Below are 16,582 nucleotides of genomic sequence, written 5' to 3'. Positions count from 1 at the left end.
GCATATACAACATCCCCGCAAGTAGCAAACAATATCATTTAATTAGGAAAAATTTTCTCAACCAAAGCTAGGAAAGAAACTTACCTCAAGCAAGCCAAATCGATACTCTAGAGCGCCATTACGCATGAATCGACCTCTGAACGGCTTGAAACTAGCCAAAAGCAGCTCAAAAACATCAAATGATGCCATAGGAATTGAACCCAAACGATAAAGGTCGAATCTTTAATCAAATACTCAAAGTCATCCAAAACGTCAACCCCGGGCCCGTGCCCCGGAACCCGATAAAACTCACAAATTCCTATAACACATTCAAATACGAGTCCAACCATATAAGTTTCTAAATCCGACTCTGAATTGATGTTCAAAACTCAATCATTCACTTTAGAAAAGTTTTAACAAAAATTCCAATTTCTTTTATAGATTCATGAATCAAATGTCAAAATTAAAGATGGAATCATGTATAATAATCAAATTCGAATAAAAAATACTTACCCCAATCCAAGCATTAAAACTTCCCTCCAAAATCGCCTAGATCCGTGCTCCCAACCTCAAAATATAGTAAAATGAACTCAAAGTCCGAAAATAGAACTTTATAACTCTCCTCCAGGTAAACCCTTCGCAATCGCAAAGCACAAAACTTTACTGCCCACAGAACACTCTTCGCGTATGCGGCACCTACCTCGCGAACGTGATGCACAATGATGCCAACTCTTCGTGAACACAACATTGACCTCGCGAACGCGAAGGCACTTCCACTAGCTCCCAGCTCCCCAATGTGAATGCGACCTCCTCGTCGCGAACGCGAAGAGGGAAAGTACCCAGCCAAACTAACAACCTTCGTGAACACGGTCCTCCACCCGTGAACCCGAAGAACAAATCTCCCCAGTCCAATTTCCTTATTCGCGAATGAGATTATACCCCCACGAACATGATTCACAGCTGACACAAGCAAAGCCAACAACGCAAACATGAGAGAAATGGTCCAAAATAAATCCGAAACACACTCGAGCCCCTCGGGACCTCGTCCGAACATGCCAACAAATCCCAATATATAATACAGACCTACTCGAGGCCTCAAATCCCACAAAATAATATCAAAACCACGAATCGCACCTCAATTCAAGCTTAATGAACTATTTCAAATTTCTAAATTCTAAACTGCACCGAACACGTCTTAACAACTCGGAATCACCTCAAATTTTGCATACAAGTTCCAAATGACATAACGAATCTATTCTAACTCCCGAAACAATAATCCAAACCTGATAACATCGAAGTCAACTCCCCATCAAACCTATGAAATTTTCAAACCTTCAAATTGCCAATTTTCGCCAAAACCTTCTGAGGAACATCCAAATGCAAATCCGGGCATTCACCCAAATCCAAAATAACCATCCGGACTTAACGAAACCATCAAAACTCCGATCCGAGGTCAATTTCACAAAAGTCAAACTTGGTCAACTCTTCCAACTTAAAACTTCTAAAATGAGAATCATTCTTCCAAATCAATCCCGAGTCACTCGAAAACCAAAATCGACCGTACACACAAGTCATAATACGTCGTATGAAGCTACTCACGACTTCAAACTACTGAATAAAAATGCAAATGCTCAAAATGACCGGTCGCAACGTTACATGATAGCAGCCTATGTAACAATTTATTAAATATTAAGTCACTAAATAAAAAAATTCAATAATACATATATGTTATTCGAATTCAATTGAATACTTGGGACCTACCTTAAATCCGCTTTTAACTTAAATTTGACATTTGTTCAAAAGAAGAAGAAGAAGAAAGTCCTTTCACACAGTTAAATAAAAATTAATAAAATATAGTGTCTTTCTTCATTAATTCATGCTTAATATTAAATATTATTTTTGATTGTAACGGGTCAAAACAAGTATACATACTTATACATGACCCTTGTATGATACGGAAGAATGAAGAATAAAATTTCGATTAGTTTTATTCTACCTTTCCTAAAATGTTTAAAATATTTCACCTATAGTCTCAAATTAATTGCATTGAGCTAATTTTAGTAAATTAAAATTTTAGAATTTAATTTTCTTGATGTGTTCATCTTTCAAAAATATACTCTAACTATTTTAATTTAATTTAACAAGCTTATCATTTTTCTTAATAAAATTTCACTCTTAAAATTGACCAAACTGCCACCAAATCACTCAAGAGTGAAGTGTTGTTAATGCCATCCGGATTAAGTAGTATCATTAAACACTAACAAAATCCTTTTAGGCTTTTTTCTTTCTTTTCTTTTCTTATTTTCTTTTACAATGCAATCACAAAGTTTAAATACGATTTAATTTATTTTTTTTAAAAAGAAAAAGGAGAAAACAAAGCTCAAATATAATTTGAACATCTTTATGGAATGTAAATTACTTGAGAGTTGAGAGCACGTTAAGGTCGGTTAGTAAGTAAATTGGGTTTTATTGGGAAAAGCAAACCTAACAATTGGGTTTCACTTTAATGCTTAGTCATACCCATTAATTCCTCTTTTTAATTCTTCATCAAAATAAATTATATACTATACTCAGTCACCAGACTGAGTCCCAGCGACGTCGTTCTGTTAGTGTTAATCTTTGTCCAAACCACGCTAGCAAAACAATCGACTGAAAACCAATAGCTCTGCAGAAACTGGTAACCTCTCAAAATTAGAGAAGGCTCAATCCATTGGGTGCGAATACGATGCAGACTGAAGCCAGAGTAGGAGTGGTTGTGGATGGAGGAGGAAGCGGCGGCAGTGGAGGATGTGGCCGCGGAGCAGTGGTTGTGGACGGCGGAGCATCTCGTAAATTGATCACGCAGCAGCGCCGTCAGCAGTCTCAGATCGGAACTGTTCCTCAGCTTCTCGCCGGTGGAGTTGCCGGTGCCGTCAGCAAGACTTGCACTGCGCCCCTTGCTCGCCTTACTATCCTCTTTCAGGTTCAAATTTTTAATTTATGTTTTCCTAATATTTTAAACTGATTATTATAATTCTAAGTGAAACTTAATTCGTGTTTATAGGTGCAAGGAATGCACGCGGATGCTGGTAGCTTAAAAAAGGCGAGTATATGGCAAGAGGCTTCACGTATTGTACGTGAAGAAGGGTATCGGGCATTTTGGAAGGGGAATTTGGTCACAATTGCTCACCGCCTTCCATATTCCTCTATCAGCTTTTATGCATTTGAACGCTACAAGAATGTTGGTACAAACGTTCTGTGAAATTCGATTTTATTAAAGTGCCAATAGTTTCTGGAACTTGTCTGTCTAATTGTTTTTCATATTATTAAATGCAAATACAGGTGTTGCAGTTGATTTTGGGAGTTGAAAGCCAAGGAGAGAATATAACTGCAGACCTCTGTATACGACTTGTAGGTGGTGGTTTGTCTGGGATAACTGCTGCTTCTGTTACATATCCGTTGGATCTTGTTAGGACACGTCTTGCAGCTCAGGTGAGTGGAATTCAGCTGGTTTGATTTGGTTTTGGAAACATCTTTATTTGCTAATTAATGTATCATTCCCAAAATGCCGTGGAGACAAAGTTCAAAGTATTAATTTCCATGGATTGAGCTCTAGGTTTATTCTAATGAAGCTTTGAAAGAGAGAAAGTCGGTGAAGACAGTGGAGTTGCAGAAATGATGAAATGAAAATAATGAGCTCAATCTTATTGAACAGGGTAGGCACAGTATATATACAGTATAACTGCTTCTAACCAACTAATTAACCCAACCATAATTAACTGATGACTATTCTACACTAATTCTAGTTAAGACTCAACTCTAGCTCATTTAACTTACAAGTAATCCCATTCTCAACACTCCCCTCAAGCTGGTAGGTGTGAAAATATTGACACTCCCAGCATGGAACGTAGGTACTCATGCTGTGATCTCAGAAGTGCTTTGGTTAGAATGTCTTCCTGCTGATCCTTAGAATTCACATGTTGTGTTTTGATCAACCCTTGATGAATCTTCTCCCTTATAAAGTGACAATCACTTTCTATATGCTTAGTTCTTTCATGATATACTGGATTAGCTGCAATTTATAGTGCTGCCTTGCTATCACAGAATAGGTTGATTGGCAGCAGTGGCGGACCCAGGATTTTGTGCAAGCGGGTTCAATCTTAGAAGTATATAAATTTAGTAGTAAAATAGTAGTTATCAAGTGGGTTCAAATAAAATATTCATGCAAAATTTACACAACTTTAATCCTAATTTATACATATACACAGTAATATTTTTTTGTAAAGCGGGTTCAGTTGAACCCGCTATACACCACTTGGGTCCGCCACTGATTGGCAGTTTCACCTATGTTCCAAGTTCCTTGAATAATCCTGCCAACCAAACTAGTTCAGCAACTGTCCAGGCCATACTTCTATACACTTCTTCAGCTGAGCTTCTAGAGATTGTATTTTGCTTCTTTGAGTTTCATGATATGAGTGAATTTCCATGCTTAATGAGAAATCCAGTCACTGACTTCCTTCTGTTGGGACATGATGCCCAGTCTGCATCACAATAGGCTGTTAGTACATTTCTTTTCTCACTAATCAAAATACCCAATCCTGGATCATTTTTGATGTATCTCACTACCCTTGGTGCAGCTTCCCAATGACTTCTTTTAGGTTGTTGCATGAACTGGCTCAATGCTTGGACTGCAAATGCTATATCTAATCTAGTCAGAGTCAGATATAGCAACTTACCAATGAGTCTCTGATATTTTCCCTTGTTTTCTAAGAGGTCATCACCTTCAGCTCCTATAACTTCATCCAACCTTTTATCAGTGAGTTTTTGATTGTATTCCAGTGGAGTGTAGGCTGGCTTGGATGCACTTAGTCCTAAATCTCCAATGAGTTCCAATGCATACTTTCGTTGATTCATTAAGATTCCTCTCCTCCACCTGCTAAACTCAATTCCCAGAAAGTACCTTAACTCTCCAAGATCTTTTATTTTGAAAGCTGCATGCAGGTTCTTCTTAGTTGCTTCTATGATCTTGAGGTTGTTTCCGGTGATCAACATGTCGTCAACATATACTAGAATAATCACAATATTGCTTCCCTGCTTCTGTGTGAATAAAGAGTAGTCTAGACTGCTTTGTGTAAATCCTTGTGCTTGTAAGGCTTCTGTTAATTTTACATTCCATTATCGACTTGCTTGTTTCAATCCATAAAGGGATTTGACAAGCCTACATACTGTATTCTGCCCCTGGCTTGCAAAGCCCTCTGGCAATTGTATGTAAACCTCATTAAGTAGATCACCTTGAAGAAAAACATTGTATACATCCATCTGATGTACATGCCATCCTTCTGTTGCAGCAATTGAAAGCACAGATCTCACAGTCACAATCTTCACAACCGGAGAGAATGTTTCATTGTAATCAATACCCTCTTATTGATTGTATCCTTTAGCAACAAGCCTTGCCTTATATCTCTCTATTGATCCATCTGCCTTGTACTTGATTTTGAACACCCATTTACATCCAATGGGCATCTTCCCTTGTGGTAGAGTGACCAGCTTCCATGTTCTGTTATCTTCTAGGGCCTGAATTTCTGCTTTCATTGCTTTTACCCAAATTGGATCCTTGCAAGCCTCCTGAAAATTTTTAGGTTCCATAATAGAGGTGAAGGAAGCTAGGAACTGTTGGTAATGAAGCTGCAAATTAGCATAACTGATTGAGTGGTGCATAGGATAAGGCAATGCATGATCACAGTTGGCATTAGCTGTCACATAATCAGTCATCCAACTAGGAGTCCTTTTGTCCCTAGTTGGTCTTCTCAAAGGTTCTGAGTCAGCAGGGATTGAGGGAACTGAACTATCTGGACTCACATCATGCTGCGGATCAAACTCATGAGTGGCATTTGGCTGAGGTTCAATAGCTTGTGTGGGATCACTTGTTGCATCTGGTGGAATTGCTACATCAATGTATGCTGAAGGAATGTCTTCTATTTCAGCAGCATAAGATGCCAAATCAGGAAGATGAGAAGCAACTAAGCAATCTTGAGAAAATAAAGGACACTGATTATCCTTCTGATGTTTAAAAGGAAACATAGTTTCCCTAAAGCTTACATCCCTGTTCACAAAGAAGACATGATTAGTTAGGTCAAATAAAATATATCCTTTGGTTACTTCTGAATATCCCATCATGACTGTTGCAATCGCTCTGGCTTCAAACTTATCATAAACATTTGGCCTCTTTGCAAAACATAGGCACCCAAGTATTCTTAAGTGGTCCAAGCTAGGCCTTTTGTGATGAAACATCTCATAAGGTGTCCTTCCTTGCAGTGCTACAAAAGGCATTCTGTTGATTAAGTACACTGCTGCTAACACACAATGACCCCAAAACTTCAAAGGAATTCCTCCTTGAAACCTTACAGCTCTTCCCACTTCTAGAATGTGTCGGTGTTTTCTCTCAGCTACTCCATTTTGCTGAGGAGTATAAACACAAGACCTTTGATGTATGATTCCCAAAAATTGAAACAATTGAGAACACTCTGAATTGACAAATTCTGTGCCATTATCAGATCTTATTACTTTGACATTCTTACAAAATTGAGTATGAACTATTCTAAGAAAAAATTTCAGTGCCACAAATACATCACTCTTGTGTTTCAACAAATATAACCAAGTCATTCTAGAATGGTCATCAACAATTGTCAAGAAGAGTTTATTTCCATTGAAAGCCCCTACATGGTAGGGCCCCCATACATCAATATGCAACAAATTAAAGGATTCAGTAGTTCTACTATTACTGATATTGAAAGGTAACCTAGTATGCCTTGCTACAAGACAAATTATGCATTTGTCAACTATAATTTTACACTCTTCTTGGGGCAAGCACAACAACTGCTTTATTGTTTTGACTGAGGCATGGCCTAGTCTCTTATGCCAAAGCTCAATGTCTAACTTTTCTTTTTCTGCATTCATCACTTTAGATCTAATATCATCCTTCTCAACAGGTGTTTGTGAGAGCCAGTAGAGTCCATCTCTTTCTCTACCAATCCCCTTGACCTTCCCGCTGTAAAGGTCCTGGAATACACAAAAATGTGGAAAGAAACATACTGAGCAACATAGAACTTTTGTGACTTTAGATATGGACAGCAGGTTGTAGTTAAAATCTGGTATGTATAAGACATTATCTAATACTTCCTTGTCGAGTATTCTACAAGTACCAACATGTGATATGTTAGTTGTTCCTCCATTAGGTAAATCTGCCTTTCTCCTGTCAGAATTTTCTACTTCAAGTTTGTTATTCAGCATAGTCATATCAGAAACCATATGATTTGTAGATACGGAGTCAATTATCCATTCCTTTTTATTTGAATTTACCAGAAATGCTTTGATGTTACCTGCCATATTAGTTGAAGTTTCACCCACACTGTCCTTGCTCAGCAGCTTGAGGATTTGATTATATTGCTCTGGTGTGAAATATGGACCTCGAACAGCATCATCAGTGGAACACTTATCTGCTTCATTGATATTCCCTGCTCCTATGTCCTGCCTTTTATGATCTTCAATTGTAACATTGTGAGCTGCAGCATTGACTCCGGTTTTCTTCTTAAACTTGAAGTCTGTAGGATAGCCTATCAGTTTATAACATCCTTCACGAGTGTGATCTTTCATTTTGCAATAGTCACAGTACAAATTGAAGTTTCTCTTTGGCCTTTGCCCTGGTCCTCTCTTCATTGTGTGGGATAAAACCTGTCATTTCACCTCTTTCATTTGCGCACAAATTGTTTGACATACTGCGTTGACTTCCATTTCCATCAGCATGGAATAGGCTTTGTTAATTGTAGGAACTGGAACCATCATGAGCAACTGACTCCTTGATTGTTCATATGACTTATTTAGTCCCATAAGAAATTGCAAAAGTTTCAACCTTTCCATGAAAACAACAAACTCCCTAGACTTAGCACAATCACATCCTGGAATAGGTGCTACGCTGTCAAATTCAGCCCACAACAAACGCAATTTTGAAAAATAAGTTGATATGGAGCTGGTTCCCGGACCAATAGTAGCAATTTCTTTGTGGATCTGGAATATCCTAGAACAATCAATTTTGTCAAATCGCTCCTTCAAATCTAGGACAAGAGTGGGTTGCTCTAGTGGTGAGCACCCTCCACTTCCAACCAAGAGGTTGTGAGTTCGAGTCACCCCAAGAGTAAGGTGGGGAGTTCTTGGAGGGAGGGAGCCGAGAGTCTATCGAAAATAGCCTCTCTAACCCAGGGTAGAGGTAAGGTCTGCGTACACACTACCCTTCCCATACCCCCACTAGTGGGATTATACTGGGTTGCTGTTGTTGTTGTTGCTCCTTCAAATCTAGCCAAACTGCCGATGCACTTGAGGAATATACAATTCCACTGTATACACAATTCATAATCCATGAAAGGACAATTGCGTTGCATCGCTCCCACAAATCAACCAAATTAGGACCGTAATTCTCCCTTTTGCATGTGTCGTCAATAAACCCTAGTTTGTTTCTTCCTAGGATCACAATTCTCATTGCACGACTCCATACTGAGTAATTTTTCGGTCCGGTTAATTGGAGAGAAATTAGGATAGTACCTGAAATATCAGTGGCATGCAAGTACATCGGATGATTGTGGCTTAACTTTTCTTGCTCTGTGTTGTCGATCATTGCAGTCGCCATTGATAAGCTTGAAGAAGAAGATGAGGGAGATGACATGGGATCGAGTTACGAAGATCAAGCTAGCGATCGCTACTCTGATACCATATTAATTTCCATAGATTGAGCTCTACGTTTATTCTAATGAAGCTTTGAAAGAGAGAAAGTCGGTGAAGACAGTGGAGTTGCAAAAATGATGAAATGAAAATAATGAGCTCAATCTTATTGAACAGGGTAGCTACAGTATATGAGGGTGTTTTGCTAAGCTTATAAGCTGGTCAAAATAGCTTATAAGCACTTTTCGGCTTATCTACGCGTTTGGTTAAGCTAAAAGTGCTTATAAGCCAAGTGCTTATAAGTCAAAAATAAGCCAAAAGCCATAAGCTGGTCACCCCCAGCTTATAAATTTTTAACTTATAAGCACTTTAAGTTTGACCAAAATTTTTACTATTTTATCCTTAAAATATTCTTTTTTAGAACAAAACTCTTGCATCGATACTCACTGCCTCAAGTACTATTTCAACCTAACCCCCTCCCTCCGCCTCTTCAAGTCTGCAATGCTCATTGACTATTTAAGATAAGCAAATTCTCTATTCCTTTACATATTTATATCTATGTGATTGTGTATTAATCTTTGAACTGTATGTAATAAATGAGGACATATCAAAATTTTGGTATGTTGCTTTCTAAGTGTTGTGGTGATAAAGACAATGTTTGTTTCTCTTCAAATATTTTGTCCTATTTAGGTTTATTTTTTACTGAGAAACTTTTATCAATTTATTAATTATTATAACTTATGATTATATGCTTATCATAAAATAAATTATATTTATCATAAAAGTTATCTTATCTAAGCACAGTTGTATTTAAAATAAAATGACAAATAGAATATTTTGTATTTGGATCGATTTGGAATCTTAAATTTTGAAGATATTACGCCCTTATATGTGTAAACACTTCTAAGATTATTTAAGTCATTTTAACAGAAAAAAAGCTTATCAACACTTTTTTATCAAATACTGCAGCAACTTATTATCAATTTCAGCATTTGTATCCAAATACGTAACTGTTTATTTATTAAATCAGTTTCAACACTTAAAAGTGCTTTTCAGCACCTAATGCGTATCAGTTACTTCAAATCAGCTAATCCAAACGGGCTCTATATACAATATAACTGCTTCTAACCGACTAATTAACCCAACCATAATTAACTGATGACTATTCTACACTAACTCTAGTTAAGACTCAACTCTAGCTCATTTAACTTCAAGTAATCCCATTCTCAACACAAAGGGGGAAGAAAAGGGATCAAAAGACCTACTTTTAATCGGTGTATTAGGACAAAGTTTTTGTTCAGTAACTAAAACAGTTATGATCTTGATCACATGAACCAAGTTGTTCGGTGTTGAAAACAATAAAAAGCTCTGGTTAAGTTGTATTATTATTGTTCCAATCATCATATAGTTTCCTTTTTCATTATGTCCTGATTTGCCTTCGCCTTCATCTAGGTGATTTGTCTAATTACTCATAGGAGTACTCAATATCGAAGAAATCACATGTTGCATCCTTACCACTTAACAAAGCTCCCGGGGACAAATTACATTAATTAGATGGATTTGAATATTTGTTCAGTCTAATGATTTCAGCTTCATCTTCCATTAAGACCAGATTTATTAATCATTTCCTAGATGACTCGAGGGAGGGGAGGGGCTGGAGGTGTCGTGAATGGAATGTGGGTAGTTGGTCATTGAAGGTTAATAATCAGTGTTATCAAAGGAGAAAAGCGCTAAGGTCTCTTGGAGTTTTAAGCACAAAGCGCAAATAAAGTGTAGGTTTTAATGAAGAAAGGCGCAAAGGGAGAAAACAATTTAGAAAAATATATATAATTCAAGAATAATAATTATACAAAAATACAATTATATGAACAAAAATTCACAATAAAGTGGAATATTTATTGTTTAGTTTTGCGCTGTTTAGGATAACACCCATTAGCAATGATACGTACACTTTGGAGCCTTGGTGACTTCACTAAAGCGCCTACGAAGAGGGGCGAAGCGCTCAGTCTGTTTTCCAACTAGTTTCGGGGCTTAGCGTGCACCTTAGGCGAGTCTATTTAATTGCAATTTGGTCATACAGACTAAGTTGCTCCGACACGGTAGTTTAAGTGCCGCTCCCGTGTCGACACGACACTAGTATGGGTGTGGATATGGGATCCGTACCGGATCTGGTCAAACAATTTTGGGTACTTTGACCACGACGGACGGAAAAGTTCGAGACAAGATACAATTTGATTCCCGAAATCAAAACCAAAACTAGGTAGATTTGAAGAAATAGCATACCTTATTTAGGAAATCAATTCTTTACTTATCTACAACTTGAGAATAAAAAAGAAATTCACACTTTACAAGCTATATGTAAGTATTCCACAAAATTTCTCATAATTTAGAGATATTTTTATATTTTTGAATTATTTTTAGACAGATCCCCACACCTGTATCAGTACTAGGATCCATATCCCCGAATCTAGAATTTACGTCTCGAAAGACTGACCTCTAGATCCACACCCGTGTCAGACACCTACATCCGCGTCCGAGCAACTTAGCATACAGATACTAGCTTCAGGAGGCTCTCTTCTTTTGTTGTTGACTAGTAAATGAACTGTACATAATCTGGAAAAATGCTAAAGCTGTTTGCTTTTACATTGACACACACACACACACACACACATATTACTGTGGCCAGGCTTAGTTATTTTATAAAGGGGTTGCTCTTTCTTGTAAATGATGTCTTGTATTTTATTCATTTGGTTGAAAGCTCGGAACCATACGCTTTCAGTAATCAGTGCTATTATTCTTACTTTTGGTGAGATTCAAATGTTCCAGTTACTAGATTAAGAAACATTAGTCTAGAGTGGCTGCTTGATGCCAGAGTTGTTGGAAAGTCAAAGCTCACAGATTCATTTATACTCTTAGTTAAGATAGTTTTGAAATTTCAGAAATGGTTATGGTTTCTCTTACATATTTCTGTAACAATTTGTTCCTTTTCTGTGACATTAGATCCTTTTTTGGTAGGTTTACTCATTTTGAGTTTTGCAGAGAAATGTAATATATTACAGAGGGATTTGGCATGCATTACAAACCATCAGTAGGGAAGAAGGCATAGCCGGCCTTTATAAAGGAATGGGTGCTACTTTATTGGTATCTCTCTGTCCTTGAGATTCTATTCCTGCTGAATTGTGCTTTTCCTGTTTTGTGCTGACTGAATATCTCAATCTCATGAAGGGGGTTGGCCCGAATTTGGCAATCAGCTTTTCAGTTTATGACACTGTGAGATCTTACTGGCAGTCTCGTAGGTAATATTCGATGAGAGTGTACTGTCTATTCTCTTTTCATCATTTTCTTTTCCTCTTGATAACTATCGGTGAAATGTGCTGCGATTCACTGGTTAGTTCTCAAGTTTGTCCCTCTGCGCATTCATCTCAAGATAGCACTATATTAACACACCTCTTCATATCAGACCAGAAGACTCAACCGTCTTGGTCAGCCTTGCTTGTGGAAGTCTTTCAGGTGTTGCATCATCAACAGGTCAGTGATCTGATGTACATGAAAGGTGGTAGAAATTTTGAGCTTCCAATTTTGGTTTGATGTCCTATACAGGAAATAGTGATGGAGAAAAGTATTGTCTTACCTATGTTTCTTGAATTTTGGTTAATGCCCCCAGCTTGTTGAGTGTTGGTCACCACTTTATTTAAGTGTGCTGTTGTCTCTGAATTTTCTGATCTCAACATCTTGTTACTACATGGAGACATATCTACATTGCCAAAACTTTCAACTTCCACAAGTTTCCTATTTCATAAATGTGTTCGGGAGGGAAAAAAACCTTGTTTATCCTCCTCTCGGCTATTTCTCCTGGCACCTTAGGTGCAGTTTTATCTTTATGATACTCCGCTTTGATAAATCTGTTCTGTAGCTCTCGATATCAAAACAAACAGAATATCTAACTGTTATTCAATGATTGGAATACTCTTTACAAAATAGATGAACAAATAGAAAAGCTGATGTTGTGTTTAACAAGCTGTTTCTCCACCTCAAAGTCAGTGCGGCACTGACTGAGTTCTAGATATGCAGAATTAGGCCTTAAACTATTATGATATTAAACAAATCTATGGTATTTGAAAGTAGGTGTTAACACATGTAGCTGTCTCATTGCTTTTATTGCAGAGAAGCAGGTTGAGGTGCTGGCTTCTCACTAAGTATCTAACTGGACTGACCCTTAGAGCCCGAGCCCAAGCACCTTTATCTGGCATATTGGAATTTAGTAAGGAAGCTCACCCCAACAAAAAAAAAATTGCTTGCTTGTCTTTCTCGCACTAACGTTTTGTTTCTGACTAGAAATGTCAGTCATAATTTTCGTCTCATACTTTAATTGGATAACTTGGATTTCCAAACATGCAGTTGGCTCCACTATGGTGGATATTTGCACGTGAGCCATATGTATTTTGCAGTTGTCAAAATGTGAGAGGCTTCCTCGTTGAGGTATGCTTCTCAATTAGGCTTGAAAATGTTATGTTACAAAAATTGATAGTAGGACCATCAAGAATTAGCTGTGTTTATACTCGTCTTTGTGGGTAAAATTTGGATATTTCCGTCTGCTTCTTAGAAACCCTCAAAAATAAGATAGAGACAGCAGCAAAAGAATATGCATGCACCGGGGAACTAAAGGATATGGCAATCTCACCTACTAAAATCTACAAATCAACAAAAAGAAAGGAGAAAACATATTAGAAGTCCGCTAGAATAATGATTAATGGAAGAAGAAACATGCATGAAAAATGAAACTGACCCCTTCCGTAAGAGATTCTCCCTCTTGGCTGCATCTATTCCTTCATCATTGCAACCTGTTCCCTCTTCATTGCTTGTCTGAAGTCCCTGTTATGCATCTTTTGATATGGGATAGAAGGCTTTGACATTGCAAAGCATTTTTTTGTTAATGTCATCTTACAGATGACTGTATGCATCACCCAGAATTTATTTATGCTATTTCAATTTTGCTAAAGAATAGAAACTTGTATATCTGTCTGATATAGATTTCAAATTGGGATATAAAAGAAGTTGGAGTAGGCCAGTCGGCTTTATGTATTCTGTACAACTAGCACCAGTGTTTTAAAAGCAAAAAGTGCGATTGGCGAGAAGCAAGAACGAAGCACAGCTTCACTGTAGACAATGTAGAATAATATAGGATATTGACAGCTATCTTATTTTTTCCAACTCACTTTCTACATATAACGTACATACAGATCAAACGTGCATTAAACATGTAATGACCACCACTGTCTTTAATTATCTTCTGATAAAACCATTTCAATTCATTTAATTTGATAAATTTCACTTGCCAATTCCTGTGCAGTTCATAGTTTTGTAGTTGCGACTAAAAATGCCTACTAATAAAGCATAAAGTTAAAGTGTCATATCACAAGATGAAGAAGTAGGAAAATAAGAGGACAGCTCTAGAAGAGATACCAGAATAGAAGAAAGGAATAGGAGAGAGCAAAGCAGGGAGGATGATGAAGGACATGAAGAAAAGAAAGCAGACTGGGGCAGAAGCTGAGCAATTACAGGACGAGGGAGAAAGAGAAGAAACTAAATCACAAAATAGTGATGATGAATTTTGAATCATCAAGAAAGAAGATAGAGGAACTTCCCTGGAGGAAAGTGAAAGGCCATTTGGGACCTAGTTTTCTTTCCACCTTTTCTTCTAGTGTAGCAGCACACGTAGGCCTACTTCCTCTCCATCTTTTTTTTCTCCAGATAGAAATCTTGACTCCTTATATATTTCTGTATTTGGGTTCTTTCTTAAGTACAACAGAAATCCAGATCAAAGCTCACACCTCATGCCTTCATTACTTATGCGACTGTAACAAGCACTTCTTTCAAGTCGCATAGTTCACCCTATGAGGCACCACACCTGCACTTCTCAATGCATCCCACTTGATGGCTAATACTAACAGGCGCATGTTTTGGCTTCTAATTTATTTAGATGCCCTGGTGGATGGGCAATCACTTTCATCGTTCTCATTTTGATATTCTTTATTGTCATAATTGAATCAGTTGCTTTTCAAGTCATCACTTCAACCTTGTCACAGTTTTTAGTTTTTTGACAGAAGTAGGATATAAGTTATCTCTTTTGCATTATCTAAAGCTGGGCATTGAGAATCCCAAATGTGCTTCTGATGGGAAAAAGTTGATTACATGATGAAATGCTAATTATTTGCAGTTCTTTCATCTTTATGTTTATGGATGCTTTTGCAGTAACATTTCCTTTGGATCTTGTGAGGAGGCGAATGCAATTGGAAGGAGCTGGTGGTCGGGCCCGTATTTACAAGACTGGTTTGGTTGGTGCATTCAATCGTATTATCCAGACAGAGGGTCTGCGTGGTTTATATAGAGGAATTTTGCCCGAATATTACAAGGTTGTGCCTAGTATTGGTATTGTCTTTATGACATACGAGAAAATGAAACAAATTCTCTCAGATATTGACTGATGTGTTCACTTGAGATATCGGAGAATGAACTTACGGGTATAAGGCGCCTCAAGATCATATACCAGAAGTTTGTAATTCTTTCTAAATCTGTCGTTGTCGATGTAAACCCACACCATTCATGTATAGATGGTTAAAAGAATGCACAATTGCTGTAGTTAAAGTACAATTCAATTTCATGTATTGATATGATTCTTCTTGGTGCCTTTGATAAGCCTATGAGTTGAAGCTTCTTGTTGGAAAAGTGACTTAAAAAAACAAAATAATTCCTGGAAAATCTAAAATCTGTGTCGATCATTTGGACCTCTTATTTTTCTTTTATAAGTGTGAGCAGACTTACTACCTTGTCTTTATCCTCCCTTCCCCTATGCCAGAAAAGAAAGGATAACTTCCCTTTGGTCGTTGTTTGACTTGGAAAAAGAATTTGAATTATAACTACATCCGACTCTTCAAAGAAGGGAAAGTAAGAGAAAAGAAAAAGTCTGCAAAACTTTAGATTGAAGACTCTACACTACTCACAAGACTGCAGAATATACGTAAATTGGATATCATTGGCAGAATCCAATACAAAACCATCTCTAATCTCTGGAATAAGCCCCTTCTCAAAGTAGTTTAAACTTGATGGCTCGTGTTGTTACAGGATATATATTTGTTAAAGCTCAGCATCGTTTAAAAAGTACATATATTGACGAGCATTGAATGGAAGAGGAGCAGTGAATAACTGGATGATATCTGCTCAGCAGTGTAGACTCGTTTCTATGGCAGTGCTCGTCTATTATTTTGCCAGAGAACATTCCGTCCATGTTTGAATGGCATCCAAAACCTCTACAATACTCCCCATCTTCTTCTCTTCCTTTTTTTCAATGCTATCTTCTTCTCTTCCCTTTTTTGAGCTTGTTTGCGACAGAGATCTTTAAAATTATCAGACAATTGTAGTGTTCGTTGGTTGGTACATCAAGTAGGAACATTGTTCTGAACATTGGCTAAAGAACACAATTCAGTTTACTTAACGGTTGTGTCCAAGTCACCTTGCACACTCATTGGCTAAATCATCTGAGTACCTGCTATCTCTCACCAATAGGGGTGGCAAAATGATTAAAAGAAAACAGTTAACCGCCCATATTATTTACTAAAAAATGGGTTGGATAATGAACTTTTTAAAAACGGGTCAAATATGGATAAGAACTATATTATCCATTTAGAAAATGGATAACTAATGGGTTTAACTTTTATATTTGTAAAACCCTCAAATTGGGGATTCCTCAAGTTTGGAAGACTAAGAATTCTCCCAAAAATGATCATATTCATGAAGCCATGGATAATAACCATATTATCCGCCGATTAACCCGTTTTTTATCTGTATTAAATATGGGTCGGGTCAGCTAATTTATCCGTTTTTCATTACCCGTTTTCGACCCGACCCATATCCG

General features: G+C 37.4%; 1 protein-coding gene across 7 annotated transcripts; it reads left to right on the top strand.

Moving 5' to 3' along the window:
* The first annotated feature begins 2,534 nt into the window (after positions 1-2,534).
* LOC104108352 (uncharacterized) lies at positions 2,535-15,358 on the top strand. 7 transcript variants are annotated; one of them, XM_009617381.4, is made up of 9 exons: positions 2,537-2,941; positions 3,023-3,199; positions 3,301-3,450; positions 11,710-11,811; positions 11,896-11,966; positions 12,063-12,198; positions 12,835-12,931; positions 13,069-13,149; positions 14,923-15,060. In XM_009617381.4, exons 1-8 carry the CDS (start codon positions 2,705-2,707, stop codon positions 13,098-13,100), a joined length of 1,002 nt encoding a protein of 333 aa, XP_009615676.1. In that variant the 5' UTR covers positions 2,537-2,704; the 3' UTR covers positions 13,101-13,149; positions 14,923-15,060. The 7 variants fall into 7 exon arrangements, 6 of the variants coding, with proteins under 6 accessions (XP_070053080.1, XP_070053081.1, XP_009615676.1 ...); XR_689004.4 differs by having other exon boundaries at positions 2,540-2,941; positions 12,131-12,198; positions 14,923-15,358; XM_070196980.1 differs by lacking the exon at positions 12,835-12,931 and having other exon boundaries at positions 2,536-2,941.
* Positions 15,359-16,582: the final 1,224 nt, after the last annotated feature.

This window comes from Nicotiana tomentosiformis, chromosome 3 (genome assembly GCF_000390325.3).
Source record: "Nicotiana tomentosiformis chromosome 3, ASM39032v3, whole genome shotgun sequence".
In the NCBI taxonomy this organism is placed as follows: Eukaryota; Viridiplantae; Streptophyta; class Magnoliopsida; order Solanales; family Solanaceae; genus Nicotiana; species Nicotiana tomentosiformis.
The sequence above is the reverse complement of the archived record's forward strand: the minus strand, read 5'-3'. Positions and strand labels throughout refer to the sequence as shown.

Coding starts and splice junctions, on each gene's coding strand:
- LOC104108352 (XM_009617368.4), top strand. CDS start 2,705: ATGCAGACTGAAGCCAGAGTAGGAGTGGTTGTGGATGGAGGAGGAAGC. Junction 2,942..3,022: donor GCCTTACTATCCTCTTTCAG/GTTCAAATTTTT, acceptor TCGTGTTTATAG/GTGCAAGGAATGCACGCGGA. Junction 3,451..11,709: donor GGACACGTCTTGCAGCTCAG/GTGAGTGGAATT, acceptor TGAGTTTTGCAG/AGAAATGTAATATATTACAG.